The sequence below is a fragment of the Manacus vitellinus genome, unplaced genomic scaffold, assembly GCF_001715985.3.
Source record: "Manacus vitellinus isolate BGI_N305 unplaced genomic scaffold, ASM171598v3 scaffold_30_pilon, whole genome shotgun sequence".
Classification (NCBI taxonomy): Eukaryota; Metazoa; Chordata; class Aves; order Passeriformes; family Pipridae; genus Manacus; species Manacus vitellinus.
This window is the reverse complement of record NW_021940291.1, coordinates 902,153-920,538: the sequence shown is the minus strand read 5'-3', so window position 1 is coordinate 920,538 and position 18,386 is coordinate 902,153. Positions and strand designations below refer to the sequence as shown.

The 18,386-nt window shown below is 49.8% G+C and overlaps 2 protein-coding genes across 2 annotated transcripts in view; both read right to left on the bottom strand.

Moving 5' to 3' along the window:
- Window positions 1-11,707, bottom strand: part of LSP1 (lymphocyte specific protein 1) — a 50,013-nt gene extending 38,306 nt beyond the window's left edge. The window contains exon 1 of the mRNA XM_029961049.1: window positions 11,583-11,707. Within this exon, the coding sequence (XP_029816909.1) occupies window positions 11,583-11,662 (80 nt within the window). The 5' untranslated portion in view covers window positions 11,663-11,707. The remainder of the gene's footprint in view (window positions 1-11,582) is intronic.
- A 707-nt stretch (window positions 11,708-12,414) lies between these two features.
- Window positions 12,415-17,940, bottom strand: TNNI2 (troponin I2, fast skeletal type). The gene is made up of 8 exons (XM_008922021.2): window positions 17,843-17,940; window positions 16,205-16,234; window positions 16,013-16,019; window positions 14,195-14,236; window positions 13,775-13,903; window positions 13,314-13,403; window positions 13,005-13,181; window positions 12,415-12,689 (listed from the first exon to the last, which is right to left on the bottom strand). The coding sequence occupies exons 2-8, from the start codon at window positions 16,210-16,212 to the stop codon at window positions 12,591-12,593; spliced, it is 552 nt and encodes a 183-aa protein (XP_008920269.1). The 5' UTR covers window positions 16,213-16,234; window positions 17,843-17,940; the 3' UTR covers window positions 12,415-12,590.
- Between the last annotated feature and the right edge of the window lie 446 nt (window positions 17,941-18,386).

Sequence of the window (18,386 nt, the reverse complement as noted above, 5' to 3'; positions counted from 1 at the left end):
CCTCCTCCTCCTCCTCCCCCTCTGCCTCGTGGAAGTGTCACGGGAGAATCTCTGCGAGCGCAGCCGCCGGCGGGCCCCGCAGCACAAAGCCCGGCGCTCCCCGCTCCCCTGCGAGAGGGATTCTTTTCTCGCTTTAACTCTCTTCTCTCCCTCCTTATCCTATTCAATCCCCCCCGCCCCCATCTTTCTTTTTTTATTCCCCCCCCCCTCTACCTTTACTACTGTTTTCCTGATTACACAAAGCAACTAGGGAACAGAAATCCAGGTTGGCAACTTGCACTAGGCGGGCTGTAAATTACTCCTAGTCCATTCACAGCAGAAGTCTTGCATGAAGGTTTCACCTCCCAACAGTCCCCGCACACCCAAAGGTGAACCAAGAGTCAGATTAATACGAAAGGGGCCTTGTGCTGGGAAATGCCATACCAGAGAAAAATGTTCTCCTGTGATGGAGATAGCATTTGTACTTTGGGGGAATCCTCAGAGAGGCAAGCAGCATACATCCTGCTTCTGCTCTTAGACTTCCCCTTCACCTGCCCAGGTGACCAACTCTCCCATGCCTGTTTTCCCAGCCATCAAATAGGGCAAGGGAAAAAAAAATCTGGCTTGCCTCCATGAAACACTGATATTTCAGGAGATTAAAGAAGTGTGTGAGTGTTTGATGAAAGACTAACATTGCCACCTGCTAAAACAAAATGCCCATCTGCCATGCATTCAGATTCATGTTCATCATGGGAGTGCTATCGGGGCAGGGATTAGGGGGGAAGTCTTCTTCCTTACCCTGCATCCACATGTGCTTTTTCTGAGGGGAAAACATCTTTTGCCATGCCAAACCAACAGGTGCCTGGACTTGTACCTAGCAAGTTCCAGCCCTGCCTTATAGTTGCACATTATGGTGCTCCTGGCATGGCCTGCCCATGTTCCCCAAGGTACGCGGGAATATTCGTCTGGATGTCTCCAATATAGAAGCAGTTATTGTGGAATCACCCTACTTAGACCCTTACCTTCTTTCTTCTTTCAGTCCCTCTCATCTCATTTACACATTTCCTTTCAATCACTTCTTCAGAAGTGTTTTTTGACACCTGATAAGCTGAAATGGGGAAGTTGCCCATGAAATACACCCAGAAGTCTCAAATAAAATAAGGAAGTGTCTTTCCACTGTCTTTTCATTTTAAAACAGCTTATTTTTTTTGTGCAGGTATTTACTAAGCATCACCTAAGTGATTATGAACAACAAAAACAACAAAGCACGGACATTGATGCTGCCCTTACTCTGTGGGCTGCTCAGACAATATCACACTACATATTTTTCTTTCTAAATTTGGTGAGAAGATGCAAGAGATACACCACAAAAGCTCTCTGTTGCCGAAAAAGAGCTTGTCCCAGCCATGCAAGTGCTTGCAGAAGTAATTAGGTTTAAGCATGTGAACATTCCTATTGACTTCACCACAATTGGCCAGAGCTGAAATGAAGTGTGCACCTACAGGGTTTTCTTTTTGGAGAGAATCAGCCCAAACCTGCCAGTGACTCCCATGGTCCAAGCCAGACAAGGATGCAACTTGAAGGAGCCCTGGCAGGCAGAGACATAGCTACCAGCCATGGGCTAGCAACAATGAGGGGCTGAATGAAATCACAGCAGGCACTTACTTCAGGCAGAGATGCCAGGTGATCCCCAGGGAGGTGAGGAGGGGCAAGGAGGAATGCAGCCACTGTCACCAGGAGAAGGCAGGAGCCTGCTAGGTGTGGAGAGGGAAAGAGGCAAGGGTACACCGCTACCTACCAGAGGCGAAATCCTCCATTTAAATGGGCAGAGGGAAAAGCTGTTGATTCCCCCAGCAAGAGAGCCTTGGCTCCACACCTTGGTTTGTCTCCTTGAGGATGCCAGCATGAGCTCTTTGTCTTGCAAGCACTCGGCAGACTTCCACCCCAATTCCAGGCCTGACTGCCTCTCAGAGATAGGGCTTTCAATGAATAGGGCTGACAAAACCCATGCTTGGATGATGAAATCCAGGACCAGAGAGAGGTCATGACATTAGCTCTTACTGGTCTAAGATGTTAAGATAATTTGGAAACACCAGAAGTGAAGCAGTTAGAAAAGAGGTCCCTTAATTGCAACAGGCTGAGCTCTGTGTTGCTCCCAGGGAGAGACATTCCCGGTACTGAACTCCACCTAGAAAAATCTTGCAAGATGTCTGGGCTACTCGACCTCTGGGAAAGGCTTCCTGCCCTTCTCCCTGGCTTTAATCTTTGAGAAGGATACAAGGTATAACAAGAGAACTCATCCTTCCTCCAGCGTCAGCAGGGTCCTGCAGTACAACAGGGAATGGAGAGCAGAGCAGGACCCACAGCTTGCAAGAAGGGAAGGAACTGTACACCAAGTTACACATGGACAGAGTCACTGTCTCCATCTCCATGGGGCAGGGACCATTTAAAACTATTATTTGAAGGCACAAAGGCTGTGAAAGAGAAAGAGCAGTGCAGGAGAAATCCCACACCATCATCTTGCAGTACAGATGTGCCTTCAGTCCCCTCTCCTCTCTCTCGCTGCTGAGGCCACGTGCATCAGTCTGAGTCACACCATGTATCCAAGAACAGTAAGGTCAGCATCAGTCCCACAGCTGCTCATATCCTTTCACAGAAACAAACCTCCTAGTCCCAGCAGGAAGCGAGTAGGAGTACAGTGGACACAGGAAGAAAAACAAAGAATTGATTCATCTGTTATTTTTTGGCACAGTTTGAGCTAGGAGAACCACCATAAATCTCTGCAGCAAAAATGCACACCGCTGCAGGACCTGGGATGGCTGGAGCACCCAGGAACACATTGCATGGCACTGAAGAGTTTCCCAAAGCTCTTCCCAGCAGCAGGGGAAGCAGAGAAGGTGAGATGCTAAGAGAGAGAATGAGTCTGTCCCATCACTGTGGGAAAGAGAGCAGGAGTCCCAGAGAGAGATAGGGCTGCACCAGTTCCCATTAATTACACAATCATTCTGCTATGTAGGACTAGTTGCAAAATCAGTTGAAGGCTCACACATGGTCTAGAAAAGAAAAAAAAAAAGAAACAAAAATACTCTAGTCCTGTAGGAAATGCAGCCCAAGCAATTCTTTCCAATATTGCTGGGATGCACTGTCAGCATAAGCCCCAGGTACAGTCACTGTGAGGGCCAGTCTCTTACGATTGCCTTCATCTGCCAGCATGGTTTCCAGAGGCCCATGCCTGCATGTCAGTGGGGATCTCACCCTGAGAAGATGTTCTTGCAGGAACAGCCTCACATCTTCAGCAAGGACACAGAGCCCTGTCTCAGCTGGAGACCCTGTGCTTCCACCAGCAGCCCCTCTAGGACAATGGAGTAGATGGGGGAGTGTCCAGTTTGTCTTTTAAGTGAGGCATCTTTCCCTCTGCCATCACAAACCTCTCTCCCTCTCCTAATATCTCACCAGCCTCTCTTCACCATGCACATGCAACCCCCACTTTGAACCAGCCCAGCAGACATCAGCATTTGCCCAGCCCTTCAGGAACCCCTGCTCTTGAAAGCAGGGAAAGGGGCACACCATTTGGTACATCAGGTGCATAGATGGTGTGGTTTACACGTTAACCTGATGGATAGGGTTTGCCCACCTTACCTTCACTCCAAATTCTCACTTAACTCAGTCCAGCTTACTCTGCCAGCACTCACTTTTGGGCAACCAGAGACCAAAACAGGCAGTCAGAGATAATCCCAAGGAAAGAGCACATCTAGCAGCCAAAAGCAGCACGTTGTCTCCTTCACACCAGAACAGCTCATTACAAGCTCCAGAAGTGTGCTGCCAGGAGGGCAGGGCACCTTGCCTGTGCAATTAGCTCAGGGTGCAGGGGAAGGAGTGCAGGCCCAATGATGCTCCCTAGCAAGCCCTCCTCTGCCCTGGCCACGAGTCAGGAGAGGATATTCCCAAGCCAGCACATGACCCATGGGTGTTCAGGGAGGGGGGGCCGTAGGCAGGAGCTGTCTTAGCTCAGAGCTTTTGCCAGGCCTGAGCACTCAGAGGAGCACCATGAAGAACATGTATAATTGTGGGCTGGGTCAAAAGAGCCAACAAACACTGTGTCATACTAAGTCTGAAATATTTGGCATGGGATCAACAATGACTTTCTTCCGAAGACATCCAAAGAGGCAGAAATGAGAGGGAATCAGAAGCTGGATCTAGAAGGAACATCCTTCTTCCTCTACCCCACTGCTACCTCTCAGCCTTACACAGTATGGAAAAGGGACTCTCTCTGGGGAACTTAATGGGTATATCCATAAACCTAAAATCCCAAGAGTTTGCTTCATTTATCAGTGAGAGGGGAAGATACAAGCTTACAAGCATTGTAAGAGAAGAGGCTTTTGTTCCAGGGGTCATACAAACCAGTACAAAGGATGGATTTTAAAAACAGGAGAAGGAGAGAAGCATTAACTGGGTAGCCCAGAATAGTTAAAGGATATCTGAGCCCCTGTTGTGCTAAGTGCTATGCAAATAGTGAGATATTACCTGAGCCACTGCAGTGAGCCACCATCCCAGTTTCCAGACCGAAGCCAAGGCCAAGTGATTCAGCCAAGCCCTGGAGGAGTGCAGCTGGTCCAGCATGTTAAGCCAGAGTCATTACTGATACTGTGCCCCATATCTATATATTAGGTTAAATCAACAAAGCCATTGGGAAAGAGACAGGAAGACAAAACAATGACTGCAGATAAGACACTCCCATCCTATGTAGGAGGGTCATTACAGGACAAGAGGAGAACTATTGGCCCTGAGGAGACAGACTCCATCTCTTTAGGATGCTTCTCCACTGCAGGGCCAAGAAGCAGGACAAAGGACTCCAGCCAGGATGGATAAGCTATAGGCAACTGCTGCCAAGTGGTTGTCTTTCCCCAGCAGACACTGTAGGAAATGCCTAAAAAAGGCCTTCTTATAGCATCACATTGCCTTGTCACTGGTCTCTGCTCACCAAGGTTTGGAAAACTGCTGAATGAATTTGAATTTTGAATGTCTATTCAAAATAAATGGAGCGGTCTTTGATTTGACTAGCTGGATTAGATGGGAACTGGGCAGCTGAAGACACCTTCAGACATCTCCCACGTTGAGTTTGAGAGGGGCATAACCTATAACAGAGGCACCACCTTCCTTCACCAAGTGGCATCTGTGTGACGTGTTTAAGCATCATCCAAAGCCAAGCACCACATTTTGTTGATAGGCTTGTAGGACAGTACCCCTGCACAAGTGCAGCCCTGTCAAGCCATGCTGCTCAGCTGACCACACAGCTTTCAAGAAGCAAAATACAGCTTCTGCCCAATATAAACTTATTAGCTCATCTACAGCTGTTTTGAGGCCCTGATGTTGTGCAATACAAGCAGTTTTAGCAATTTGCTTTACACTGCTGGGCTGGTTACTTTAGCTGGAGTCAGAGTAGACTAAATGGATAAGAAGGAACTCCCAAGCACTGTTTGACAGTTCCTGCTTCCAAGCTACACCCTCACTTTAAGTCCCTCCTTGTGCTGGGGAAAGGCATCTAATATCACCTTGCCAATATCCATCCATGCCTCCCTCTCTAAGCTGGGCAGAAGATAGAAGCTGTTTTGAAAAGGCCTGCAAAAGTATCATCATGTATCCAAAAAGCTTGAAGACACATGGCTCCATCAAGTGGGGCCCAACAAAAAGCTGAGATGAGCCTTTCTGCACACAGGGCAGCTAAGGCTGTGTGCAGGAAGGTGGTAACTGGCATGGAGATGCAGCAGAAGAGACAAATGCCACCCTAAGGAAGGAGAAGTCCCACCAGAGCAGGGGAGCATAGTCTGTCTCATTAGTCTGCCCTTCAAGACAGCTCAGCTCGGGCACAATGCTGTCAGCTCATGTTATGGGAAGCTACGTGACAACTGCAAGGAGGCACTTATTTTAAGAGGAAATTATTATTGTCACCAATTTTATTGGAGGAGAACTTTGCCCCTCCCAAATAGCTGGCAGCAGTGATTGCTTGGGGTATGTCAATAGTTCAGGGTTTGTCAATGCTAATAGCTCCAAAGCAAGCTTGCACTGGAAAGGAAAATGCTTCTGCAGCAGAAAAGCACAAGCATGCACAAGCACAGTAGAAGAGATCATATTTTCCAAACTATCTGGCAAGGACTTGATAAAAGGCATTACACATACTGTCTGCTCAGCTGCAGCAAGCAACAGATACCTAGAGCCTTCCTGGGGGAGAGGCTCCTTGGTAATGCAGAATTAATCCCTAACAATCTGTTTTCAAAATGAATGTGTAAGGGAAAGAACCGAAGACCTCCAGCTGATGCAAACTGGCACTGCTTTATGGCAGGAAGAGGGATGGTGCTGATGTACACTGGCAAAAACATTTGGGTCTACACATCTGTGCAATAGCAAGAGAAATCCAAATAAACTGAGATTCAACTAAACCAAATCTTGTACATCTCCAATCAGTTGCCCCCAGATGGCCCCAAGTTTTCAGATCATTGGGTGCAAGTCACCAATCAAGCTAACAGAAGCCCAGTGACTGCCATATCCATTCATTAATAAAGCCAGCTGGGTTTCCTCATGCTTCTTCTTCTTTACTTGGGTATCCCTTGGACAGTTACCAGATGCACCAGGCTGTGGTGGATGCATTGCTCCTCTGAGACAGGGTGAACTCAAGTAGTTCCTGCATTTGACACTCCCCTCATATGACTGAAGATGGAGCTGTCAGGAGGGACTTGTTTAAAGAAGAAAATAACAGAAAATATTTTGCCCTGCCTTGCTGCAAGTTCTCCTGCAGATGATGTGGGCTGCAGGAGTGGAAGCCACTGCAGACCTGCCCGTGAGAAAGACAACTCTGAGTGCTGAAACCTGGGATTAAGACAGTCCAACGGCTGCCTCACACATCTGGTGCGTGTTAGGATGGATACACTGGCAAGGAAAACATACATGGGCTCCAAGCAGGGCTGGTTAACCCACTCGTGACTGAGCCTCTGTGGAACATGCAGACAGTCTGAGGACTGCGAGATACCTGGCCAAACCTCAGAAGAGCAGGGCTATGGCCTTTGCTTCCTAGATGATACTGGGAAATTAGGGAGCAATTCAGGTGCCTAAACATGGGTGTCAAGCACCACTGATGATGCCTTGGGTTACCTAAGACAGCTGCCAAGGCCTGGCAGATGTCATACAGGTCCAATAGGAAACTCTCTAGGGTAGTAAATATATAGTGGGCAAGTTCTACAGTTAGGGCATCCCTTCCTAAACATCTCAACTGTCCAGCCTTGCAGTAGAGTTAACCTGTCCTCTTTTCCCTGAGGCAGTAGGCCATCAGGACAGCCACAAAGCACTCACCATGGTGACACTCTGACCTTGGTTGGGCACTGGAGATGCTCCTCTAGTACTGATCATACCAAAGTCATGCCATGCAGGACAGCTGCCTTCCCAGAATGTGCAGCACCTCCTAGGACATATTTTTTTACTCATATACCAGATGACCATGATCCAGAACAAAACCTGGGCAAAGAGGCCCCTGAGTCCCTATCATAAAAATATAGACCCGTGTCTTCCTTGCATTGATGTACATCCTCAAGGTTTGTCCTTATGAAGGACTTCAGAACAGAACAACCCTATGAGAATCCATTCCCTGTGCATTTGGCTTCAAAGGATGCCAAAGCACCTCGTCAGTCAGCCCAAAGGCTCAGCCTGATTAGGAGTTTGTTGGACATATTAAGGGAACAGAAACTGTGGCTACAGGAGGTCAAAGCTGCTGTGCAAGCTGGGGTGAGCACCATCCCTCCCAGGCAGGTTTGCATAGCTGGACTGTAGCAGGAGGGCTGCATGGAGAGGACGAGGGGAGGGCATCAAATCCTTGCGGCCTTTCCTCTGAGCCCCTGAGGGCCACTGCTGGTCTGCAGTCAGTCAGAGTCAGATTACAGTCCCAGGAGCCAGGTGGTCACACCAACGCCTTCTGGAGCCTGGGCAACAACTTTATTTGGGTCAGAACTCCCACCCCCTTCAAAGAAAAAGCTGTTCCTACAAAAACACGGCACCAGTGAGGTCTTGGAGCACCTCCTGGCCAGGTGGTCTCTCCAGATGCCAGTCAGTATCCCGGCAGAGGCAGCAGCCAGGCTGGGTGAGTGCCTAGTTAGGAGCAAGCCCAGCTCTGGGGAGAGCACCAATGCAGAAAGGAGCCAGCTCAGCCACTGTGCAAACCCACAGCTGGGGGGTCACATGGGTCACAGGGGTGATGGATGCAAAGAGGGGATGCAGGCAGAGCATCAGCCGGGCTGGATTAGCAAGGTCAGTGAGGGTCAGAGCAGAGGGGCCCAGGATCCCCAGGGCATGCCAAGGTTAAGCACTTCCTGCCACACCACCAGCCCCTCCAGTTACTGCAAGCAGAACAGTTTTCAGATTTTGGGAAAAACTCTAAACCCTCTGAAGTAAGTTCGCCCTACAAAATCCAGGGCAAGGGATTCCCACAAGCTTCAGAGCCAGACTTCACACCAAGAGTTTTAAAACAGCCAGCCTTCAAGCCAGCAGAGAGTCTTCTGAGTTAAAAAAAAAAAAAAAAAAAAAAAAAAGTAAAATTCAAATGAAGGCTCCTGGGCAATCCCTTGCTTTAACACACACTCCTCCAAACCCATAGCTTTACATAGCAAAATAAGCTCAGAGGCAAGGCAAGGCAAGGCATGCCAGGCTTAATTTATTTTTTTACCCCCAAGGAGAAAAGGGCAGTGAAGGCACCTGATACCTCCTATAATTAGAGACAGTTCTTTACCCCTAATGCCGCTGCCAGACCACCTATATCCAATTTGGAAACCATAAGTATAACCCAGTCTCATTAAATAATCCATCTGGTCCTCCCCTGTTTATTTCCCTACTATTTTTCCACTTTAATGAGCCCAGCTGGGTCAAACTGTGACCAGTTACTCCTGAGCAGGGATCAGCCATCCCTCCATCCCACCCCCAAGGAATCTAGTGCACTGAGGGGTCCAAAGACTCTCCAAGTATCAGTTTTCCCAGACAACCTCCTTCCAACCATGGATATACTTAGCAACAGCAGTCATTTTAGCAAAGACCCTTGAGAGTCCTCTAAGGATCTGGAGAATTCAAGACAGCTGGGGACAGACATGGCAAGGAAACGTCTGGGGCTTGCTGGCACAGCAGAGCCTCTCCCCAGGCAGTGACCATACATGGGCCGCCAAGGGCTCCCTACAGCTCGTGGGGTGGGAAACCCCAGAAGGAAGGAGATGGGAAATTTGGGAAAAGCCAGTCTCATCTCAGACCCCACAGGAAAGAGAAACCTGCCACATGAGCCATGCTGCCAGGTGCAGATATCCTGCAGAGCACAGCCCAAGCTGTGGGGATGTGCACTGCTATGGGTGTAGGAACCAAGGTCAGAGGCTACCTGAAGCCTCCAGAGTTTTATGGAGAGAGCTCTGAGTAACAGATCCATTGCATGCTGGGCTCCCAGCCTCCCACTGTCAAGGCAGGACAACCCAAGCAGCCACCTCCCCAGAGCTCCCTCCAGCTTCTCGCTTACTTGGGAAGGCTCACACAGCAGCAGTTTCCTAATACAGCAATTCCAGTTCATGGAAGAGAATGTAACACCAGTCTGGTTTAAGTAGTGTTGCACTGGCATCAGCAGGACTTAGCCAGCATGTCCCAATTTGTATGGGGAAACAAAGTGGGCTATGTTCAAATTAAGATTTCTAGGACATTTTCTAATGCAAGCTCCTCTTCTATATACACTGGACAGTTAAATAGACAAGCACCTATACTTTTCTGCCAACACCTCCCACTGTGCATTTACACCCAGGAGCCTTGGGATTTACTTTCCTGGCAGCTCTATCGCAAGACTCACTGCTCACACCTCCATCATGCTTTAGGCTGTCTTAGAAGCATTGTCCTGACTCCATCCATACACAGGTCAGCTTGAAAAAAGCTTTTTCATCAAGGAGAGGAGATCAGAGAGAGCTGAGTTAGCCACAGGGTGAGAAAATGTAGCACCAAACAGCAAGTAAACACTTCCTTCCTCCATTTGGGGACTGGTAATCACCTAGGAAGTGTTTAAATAGCACAAGTAAAAACAGGAGAAATTTAGAGCTGCACATGAAACTATTACACAAATTGGGAGGAAATGTAATTTTCCTGATTTTTAAAACAAAGAGGAACTTATTTTTGCTCACTACATTTGTCATCAAGTTTCATTAAGAAATTTCATTAAGATTCTAAAACACACACAGCTAGAGAGGAAGGGATGCACCACGCTGCTGTCACTGATCACATATACTCTTTTTAAACATGTTTCTAAAGGCTGTAAGGGTCTGAGTGCTACAGAACAGACTCCTCCAGACAGCCTCTTATTTAGTAGGAACTCCAGCAGGAAACAGAAAAGGGAACAAGCTGACCCTGCTCCACCAGCAGACCCCAGCGGTGGCCCTGCTTCCATCAACATACCAGCACCTGTAGCAACTGCAGCAAGAGGGGAGCAGGAAAGTTTGATTGCCTTGGGCCACGCACGGCACCTGCTCCTTGCTACTGCAAGGTTTGCTGAGCCTGCAAGAGAGGCAAAGCCACGCTGGAGCAATGCTGGGAATTGTGTAGATTCCAGTGCTGAGGAATTCCTGTGCTCCCCCAGAAACCAAGGCTTTCCTTTGTTTCAGCAGAAAGTCATGCACAGAGTCTTCCAGCACCTTTTGAAGTTTCCAGTCAAATCTTCAGCCAAGGCTAATTGCTGTCAAGTGTCAGCCTAAACACTTAGTGCAACCACTAATGACAGGAGATGACACACCTTTCTCCTCTCATTGTCACTCAAGAGTTTTTTTCCCCTGTCAACATTAACTGTGCTGGCTCTCAGAAGCCTTGGGGAGAAATGCTAATGCAAGCTTTGAAGCTGGAGGTGAAAAAATCAGGCAACCCCCTAAGCTCACTGGATGCTCAGCCTGAATCCAGTCCAAATCTGAGTACTTCTGGGTGATGCACCTTGGTTGAGTTTATCTCTGTCTGCCTCCACCACAGACAGATGTGGTCTCTGCCACTGATCTGTCTTCTTTTAACGCCCATGGAAAGCTGCCTGCGTTGGAGCAAACAGATCCCAAATTTTACAGTCTCTGCTGATAAAGCTATAAAGCAGAGCAGAGGCATAGGGAGATGTATAACCTTACAGCAGCTAGCCTGAAATACTGCCAGGTTAATTTGGCTAGAGACATAGGGCACACAGCAAGAAATCAGATGTGCCCAGCAAGCAGAGGATGCAGCTGATCTCCACCCACTGGTCTTAGAGATGGGTCTGATTTTGGCTGTGGAGCAGATCCAGGTCACCAGATGCTCACTGAGCTTGCCTGCTTCTGAAGCTGTCTTTCCCCACTTGATCAACCCCCTCCCAGGGACTTTGAAGTTCAAAGGGGATGAGAGCTTTAGAAAAATCTAAGTCTCTCCCTACCTGGAGAAGCTTTTCAAAAGCCTGATGGAACATCTGACCCATTCCAGCCTTGTGGGTCATCACTGTTTTGGTCGCGCATCCTCCTTGCCCACCGTTGCCCTCCCCCGTTTCCCAGCCTCCCAGTATCCCGGGACTGGAAGGCAGGTGTGGTGTCCCCAAGCCTCACCTCTCGCTCTCCCCAGGGGATTCATCTGCCACTTGGCTCACACCTTCTGCACCCTCCTGGCACCCCTCCGAGTCTGACATCTTCCCTCCTGGCTGGCGCGGCGGCCGCACGGACAGCTCCAGCACAAGGGTGCTGCCGCCGTTTCGCTTTTCCTGTGCTCAGCAGAAGTGAGCTGTGCCGGAAACTTCATGGTCTGAGGGTTTGGGGGGATGGGAGAGGGCAGAGGGAAGGTGAATTTGGGGGTTTCTTTTGTTTGTGCTTTTTTTTAAAAAACCATTGAGACTGACTTAAGGTTTTACTTGTTGGCAGCTAGGAATTTGGAAGTTCTGGGCTAACCCAAAAGGAAAGCAGGGGGCATGGACATCCCCACTGTGGCAGGAGAGGCACTGCTCCCCCAGCTGCCCATGCCACTCTGGTGATAGCCATCATCTCTAAACCACAGCGCTCTACACTGCACCAGTCCTGGGGTGCTGCCACAGGTGCTGTCAAGGTTGTCTTAAATTTGCCTCTCTCAAAGCCCACTGGAGCTGAAGGATTTGCTTCCGCCCTGTAGCTGTCACCCCTCTCCTCCCTTCTGGGCTTTGCTTCTTCCCCACAGCTTCCTGTTGATGCCATCATGGGTTGAGGTTCTGCAACACCTCCTGAGGCTTGGACCATTATCTTTTTGTCTCTTCGCCACTGGGGAAGGCCATGAGCATTCCCAGCTTTGGAGGGGGACCAACAGCAGAGAGGTTCCCCTCCCCACAGCACAGTCCCTGTCAAAGCCTCCCCAACTCTACCAGGAACCCCACTGGAGGGGCAGACCCTGCTGGCACCATGTCATGAGTCAGGGTCTGGCCACCCAGGCAGGCAACACCCACCTCTCCCACCAAAGCTTTATTTACATCACTGCTGCCACGACGCAGCTCTTCACAAAACTAGAGAGAAATGGCACCCGGTCAGTGCCCCTGAGCCCGGCGGGCAGCAGGGACAGCAGGGAGAGGAGGACAGGTGTGGAGAGGCAGGTGCTTAGTTCTCGCCAGCCTCGAACATCTTCTTTCTGCCCTCCATGCCGGACTTCTCCTCAATGTTCTTTCTCCAGTCACCGACATCACGAAGATCCTTCTCCTGAGGGAGGGATGATCAGGTTGGTGTGAGTGGTGCCCCCCCAGTGTAAGAGCCCACCTGAGCAGGGCCCCTCACCTGTCCACCCATGGAAACCCCCATATCAGCTAGAGGAACCCAGTTCCACCCATGCTATACATCTTTTTGGACTACACCCTCCTGTTTCAACATCACGGGTGCCAGAGGAGGAAATACTGAGCAGGAAGAACATTATGGAGAAACACTCACTCTCATCCCTGTCTATCACACAGGGAGGTGTGAGCCCTGAAGAATGGGGGCCAAGTCCTGCTACGGGCATAGGGGAGAGGGAAGGAGTACCTTCTCGGTGTCCTCCTTCTTCACTTGCTTCAGGTTGGCTCGGAGGTCCATGCAGACCTTGTGCTTGGAGCCCAGCAGAGCCCGCAGCATCGCATCAGCCGACATGCGCACTCTGCGCAGGGGCGGCCTCTTGAACTTGCCACGCAGGTCAAAGAGTTTCTGATTCAAGTCTTCCAGCTGAGGGGGGATGAAATGAGAGGGGCAGAGATATAGCAGGGCATGGGTTTCATGAGATGGACCCAAGCAGCGCTGGGAGGCATGAAGAATGGGCTAGAGACTCCCTGAAGGATGGCTCCAGGGGAAACTCACCTCCTTGTTAGTCTTCTGTAGCTTCACTTCTGTGTCATACCTCTCCTCATCCACTGAGTCTATCTTGGCATGAAGCTTTTTGCACAGCTCCTGGGGGGAAAGCAGGGAGGGGTATTGACTTCTGGACCCACACACATGATTCCTCCCTCCTGATAGCTCTGGCTCTGAAAGATCCCAATCCAGAAGACTAGGTGGGGTCGAGACCAGCTGGCAAAGGGTGGCTTGTCCTAATCTCCATGCTACTGTCTTCACACAAATGCTACCTCAATACATCGTCAGAAACACATTTTTGCAGAGAGACCCCACCTGCCTCTCAAGCCAGTTCCACATCCATCCAGCTTCAGGGCACCACAGGTGAGAAGAGTGTCAAGATGGGAAGGTCAGTCTAGATCCACCAGGCTGACTGATGGAGTCAAATCTTTTCTGCTCCAGCACTGTGAAAGGGTTAAAGGAGTATTTACCTGAAGTTCCTGCAGGGATCCTGGGAGTGACAGGGGAGGGCAATGCTCTGCCAGATAGTTTTGCTTTTCCACTTCTTTAGCAGCTGCTTCTTTCTCTATTTCAGTGACAGCAAGCTGGAGCATAGCACTCTGGAAGGCAGCAGGAGAATGGTCAGTGCAGGGTGGAGTCAAGGGAAGAGGGAAGGGGGCTCAACAAGGGAGTGGGAGCCCTGATGGAGAGGCAGCTTGGGGTGTTCCTGTCAATACCACCATCTCGAAGCAAGAGAGAGTGGTGGGGACACAGTAAAGAGTGGGGTGGGAGGTCCCCACATTGTGCATTATGGCTTCTTCTAGGAGAGGGAGTGCTGAGAGCTGAGTGGCTTGGGATGGGAGATGGGGTGGTCGGGACATACATTGCACAGCCACAGCAGTGCCACATACCTTCAGGTGCTGCCGACGGGCAGTGGCTGCCCTCCTCTTTTTCTGCAAGTGGAAGAAACAAGTGAGAAGCAGGTCATCAGGTGCCCATTCCCCTTTCCATTGCCCTTCCCCATGCAATGCCACAGTCCACTAAGGACCTGCAGCCCTGCCAGGGAGCTGCTCCAGCCAGGAGCTTGACACACAGTTGGTCTCCAAACCAGTGGCACTCAAAGAAGAGTCTCCCTGCTCAATCAAGCTTTACCAGCCTCAGGAAGCTAAAACCTACAAAGTGCCTCAGGAAAAGATAACAAGGGTGATGAACTCAAAAATATGCATATAAAATATAACTTCAAACTTGCTTTCTTGGGACTTTTAGCCTTTTCTTTAATTTCCTTTTCACTCAGACACGTGTTTTACTTTGCGCTCAAGCTCATGGCCCCAGTGTCTCTGGGTGCTAAGGAGCTGTGGGATGTCTTTCTGAGCGGTCCATGGCACATGCCCCGACACCCTAGTGAGAAGGACAGGCAGGCAGGTGAAAACATGAAGGCTGTGTAATTTCTTGGAGCTGAAAAGACCCAGTGCGGGAGATGCTGAAGGGCGTGTTTATCACAGCTGGAGGACAGACACGACTACAGGTTTCTTTTCTATACCTGTCATGTGCTGAAACAGCAACAACAGGAATTTATAAAAGAAGCCACAACTTCTGCATTTCAGCTGTTTTCTCAGCATGTTGCCCAGAAGACCAGGCAAGGTTGAGTTGGGCTGGCACAGGACAAACACACCACATCTGATATGCTGAGGGGTGGGGAGCAGAAAGCAGCACTTGGGTGTGAGTCTGTGCTGCATAGAGGGGGAAATGGATAAGGATGTGCAGAGCGAAATATAATAAAATCTGACATGTCTTTCATATGCAAATGGTGCCAAGGCCCTCCTGACAGGGCTGGAGGGCTCTGCAGAGGAAAGGCACCCAGCTCAGAGATGCAGCACACCATTAACCAGAGGATAATCGGGCGCCTTGAGTGCTGTTAGCCCAGGGCTTATTCCTCATCTGAAAACTGGTACCATAGCAAAGAGTCTCCTCACAGCCTTTTCTGGAAGCTCTGGGTTTGATGGGGAATAAAAGCACCTGTTGGACACCAGCACCATATTGTGGAGTTTGTATGTGTCCCTGACATACTCTTTTCTCTCAGTGAGAACAAGCTTGAGCTTGTGGTGTTTCAGACATATGGGGAGGTGCCAAGTAGAGATGAAGGATGGAGCAATTTCCTAAGAGGAAATGTGGAGTGACAGAGCCATGAACAATCCTCCCACACCCTCCCCTGCATTTCTCCAGCTACCTCCAGCCCCACCTGACTCTGCCAGAAGCCAGGGAAAACTCGCTAAGAATGCAACCTCCACCCTGCTCACGCTCCCCTGGATCCAGGTCTCCCTGGATTGCCTTTGAGAAGCGGTTTGGCAGTGCTCAGCGGGTAGACAATGAAATGCTAGATGTGGGGAAGGAAGAGAGGATGCTAGGCCAAGGGCTGAACGGTGGATGGACGATGGAGGAGAGGTCGCTCTGGACCACTGCCTTCCCAGCACCATCTCGTGGCCGGCTGAGGAAGCAGGAATGGAGGGAAAAAAGCATCTAACTCCAAGTCAGGAGGAAAGAAAACTCTTTCAAAAGGGATTTTTCTTCTCCTTCCCATGTTTACCAGAAGGAGTCGGCAAGAAAGCCTTGCCATGAACCATTCTTCCCACACACACATAGAGCAGCTGATTTTCCTAAGGAGGAACGGTGAAGCCAGAACTGATGCCACGAGCATCACTGAAGGAAAAACCCCAGCAAGACACACTTACCTCTTCACTGTTCAGGAAAAGCAGATGGACAAGTAAAGGAAGGAAGAGAAAAGGGAAAGGAGAAAAAAGGCAGTCAGTTAGGATCCTAATTGGAAACAAGCAGAGGAATCTTAACAAACATAAAAAGTTGGCAGTTGAACAAAAGTTTTTAAATGCCAACAATATATTAGAGACAGAAAAATGGGAACTTACTCAGACATCTTGGTTTAGATGGTTGTGAGCCTGAAATGAAAACCAAGAAAAAAAGTTCATAATTACTCATGCTGGTTGTCACTTTCTTGGGTTTTAAAAACAAAGCAAGAATCCTCTAGAAAATAAAAAGAGGAACAGGCTTGTTCTTGTTTCCCAACTTCACCAAATTTTCATCATATAGGGAACTAGGCTGCAGTTTGTAGACAAGAGCCAAACACGTGCCTCCTCATAGAAACACAAATCTCAGCATCAGGGGACTTCTGTAAGAGACCAAGTGAGGCCAAGAAATACCCCAAAGCCTGCGAAGGGTTGGCAGTGACCCCAGGTAACAAGGAAGGACTTCAGAGGATGCTGCTGCCAGTACACATACCCACTGTGTGGGGCAGGGGAGCCTGTTGCAGCAACCTCAGCACAGGTGACATGAAGTGGGGTTGGAAGTTGTGGTTGACTTGGTAAAGGCTCAAAGAGTTTCCCCAGATAATTCCTTGCATTTGCCTTAAATGGAAATTTTACAGGTACGACTCAACATATTAGAGAAGAGATGGAAAACCACCTTTGTTTTGCTGTAAGTTATCTCCCCCATAAATAAAATTTTACTTTTCTAGCAGAACAATATCTCCTGCTTGCATCTCCTAATGGAATGATGCAGGAGTGTCAGCCAAACCCAAACTGAGCTAGTCCTTTGCAGAGCAGACAAGCCCCCAAAATGCAGGTGTCTGCAAACCTGGGAGGCTCTGTTGGGAGGTGAAAGTGTTAACAGGGGCTCATGCCCGAGGCAGGAGGCACAGCTTGCAGGGCCAAGGAAACTTTATCCTGGAAAATGTGCAGGCCCATCACATTACTTTAGGGAGGAGGGGGGGGAAAAGTGCTTCTAAAAATGGCCAGGGAGCTGCAGAAGGAGCTGCAGCTGTCTCCTCGGACGCAGCCTTTCCCCGGTGCCAGCCCCGTGACTCAGGGAGCTCGGAGCGATGCGAAGCACAAGCCACCGCAGGTGGCTGAGCTACAGCTGAGGGACGGGGCGGCCGAGGAACGCCGGCTATTTTTACTCCCATCCCTGCCCCGCGCACATGCACCCACTTCGGCGGCAGCGACGCCGAGGAAGCAAGCGGACAACGCCAGGCTGCAGCTCGCTGCCTGCCCTGTGGGCTTTAAATCATCTGTTTCTGGGGGAGGACACCATAAATTTGGATGTCGGTCCCTGTTCAAAGGTGTTTTTGGGGAGGAAGGCGCTGCAAGGACCAGGTAGGGAGCTGCAGGACGGGGGTAAATAGGGAGTTATTGCCGAGTTACCGCAGGCAAGGATCCCGAGTCCTGTGGCCCCAGAGAAGTCAGCACTAGGGAGCCTGTGGCTCTGCTTGCCCTCGCCACTCAAGCTGAGAGCAGAACCAACCAACGGAGGGGAAGGCATGAAACCAAAAAGAAAGAAGCTCACTGGAACAGACAGAGGGAGACTTTCCAATGCGCAGACCTCTCTAACAGGCAAAGGATAGAGCATGTTTTACTAGCACCCCTGTTTCTCCCAGCAGGTCAGCCCCTCCACCTGGTATTTATATGCCTAATACTCAGGTGAGTAAATCTGCTTCCCTATCACCCCCTAAGAGCAAGCTGGGTCATTAAGAGATATGCAGAAAGGCTCACCCAAGTCTGGAGGAGAAAATCAGAGTCCTGCGGGCTGGACGGAATGGACAGACGAGCCGCAGGCAGCTGGCTGAATAAGGAGGTATAAAAGGGCGTCTCGGGTGGCTCAGCAGAAAATCCACCTTCTCTTTAAGGGCATGGAGACTTTCTCAGACCAATGATGTGCAAGAGTCCCTTGTGCACCTCCCTTGGCTGGAAGGACAGTCAGGCAACCCTGGAGGAGAGGGAGAGCCCCCAGGGATGGAGGAGTGGGGAGAAGGAGAACATCTTCTACCCATAGGGTGGGCAAGCAGAGGCACCCTGGAGGAGCTAGAGAGGTGTTTTTCCTCAGAAGTGCCAAGAAGGGACTTCTCCCTCCTCCTACCACCAAGCAGTCACAATAGATATGGCTTCAAGATTGTTTGGAGCACCAACTCCCTGCACACAGCCATCCTTCTGCAAGGCATCTAATAAAAATTTGTCCTTAGAGACACAGAGTCGCTTTTCTATAGACAAAGGCATGGCTCAGTTCACCTCGAAGGGCTTGTGAGCAGCTCTGCCCTTC

Excerpts from the sequence above, each read along its gene's own strand:
- TNNI2 (XM_008922021.2), bottom strand. Across the intron at positions 13,404-13,774 it reads GATCCCTGCAGGAACTTCAG|GAGCTGTGCAAAAAGCTTCA; the intron begins GTAAATACTCCT and ends CTTTCCCCCCAG. Across the intron at positions 12,690-13,004 it reads AGAAGGAGGACACCGAGAAG|GAGAAGGATCTTCGTGATGT; the intron begins GTACTCCTTCCC and ends TCCCTCCCTCAG.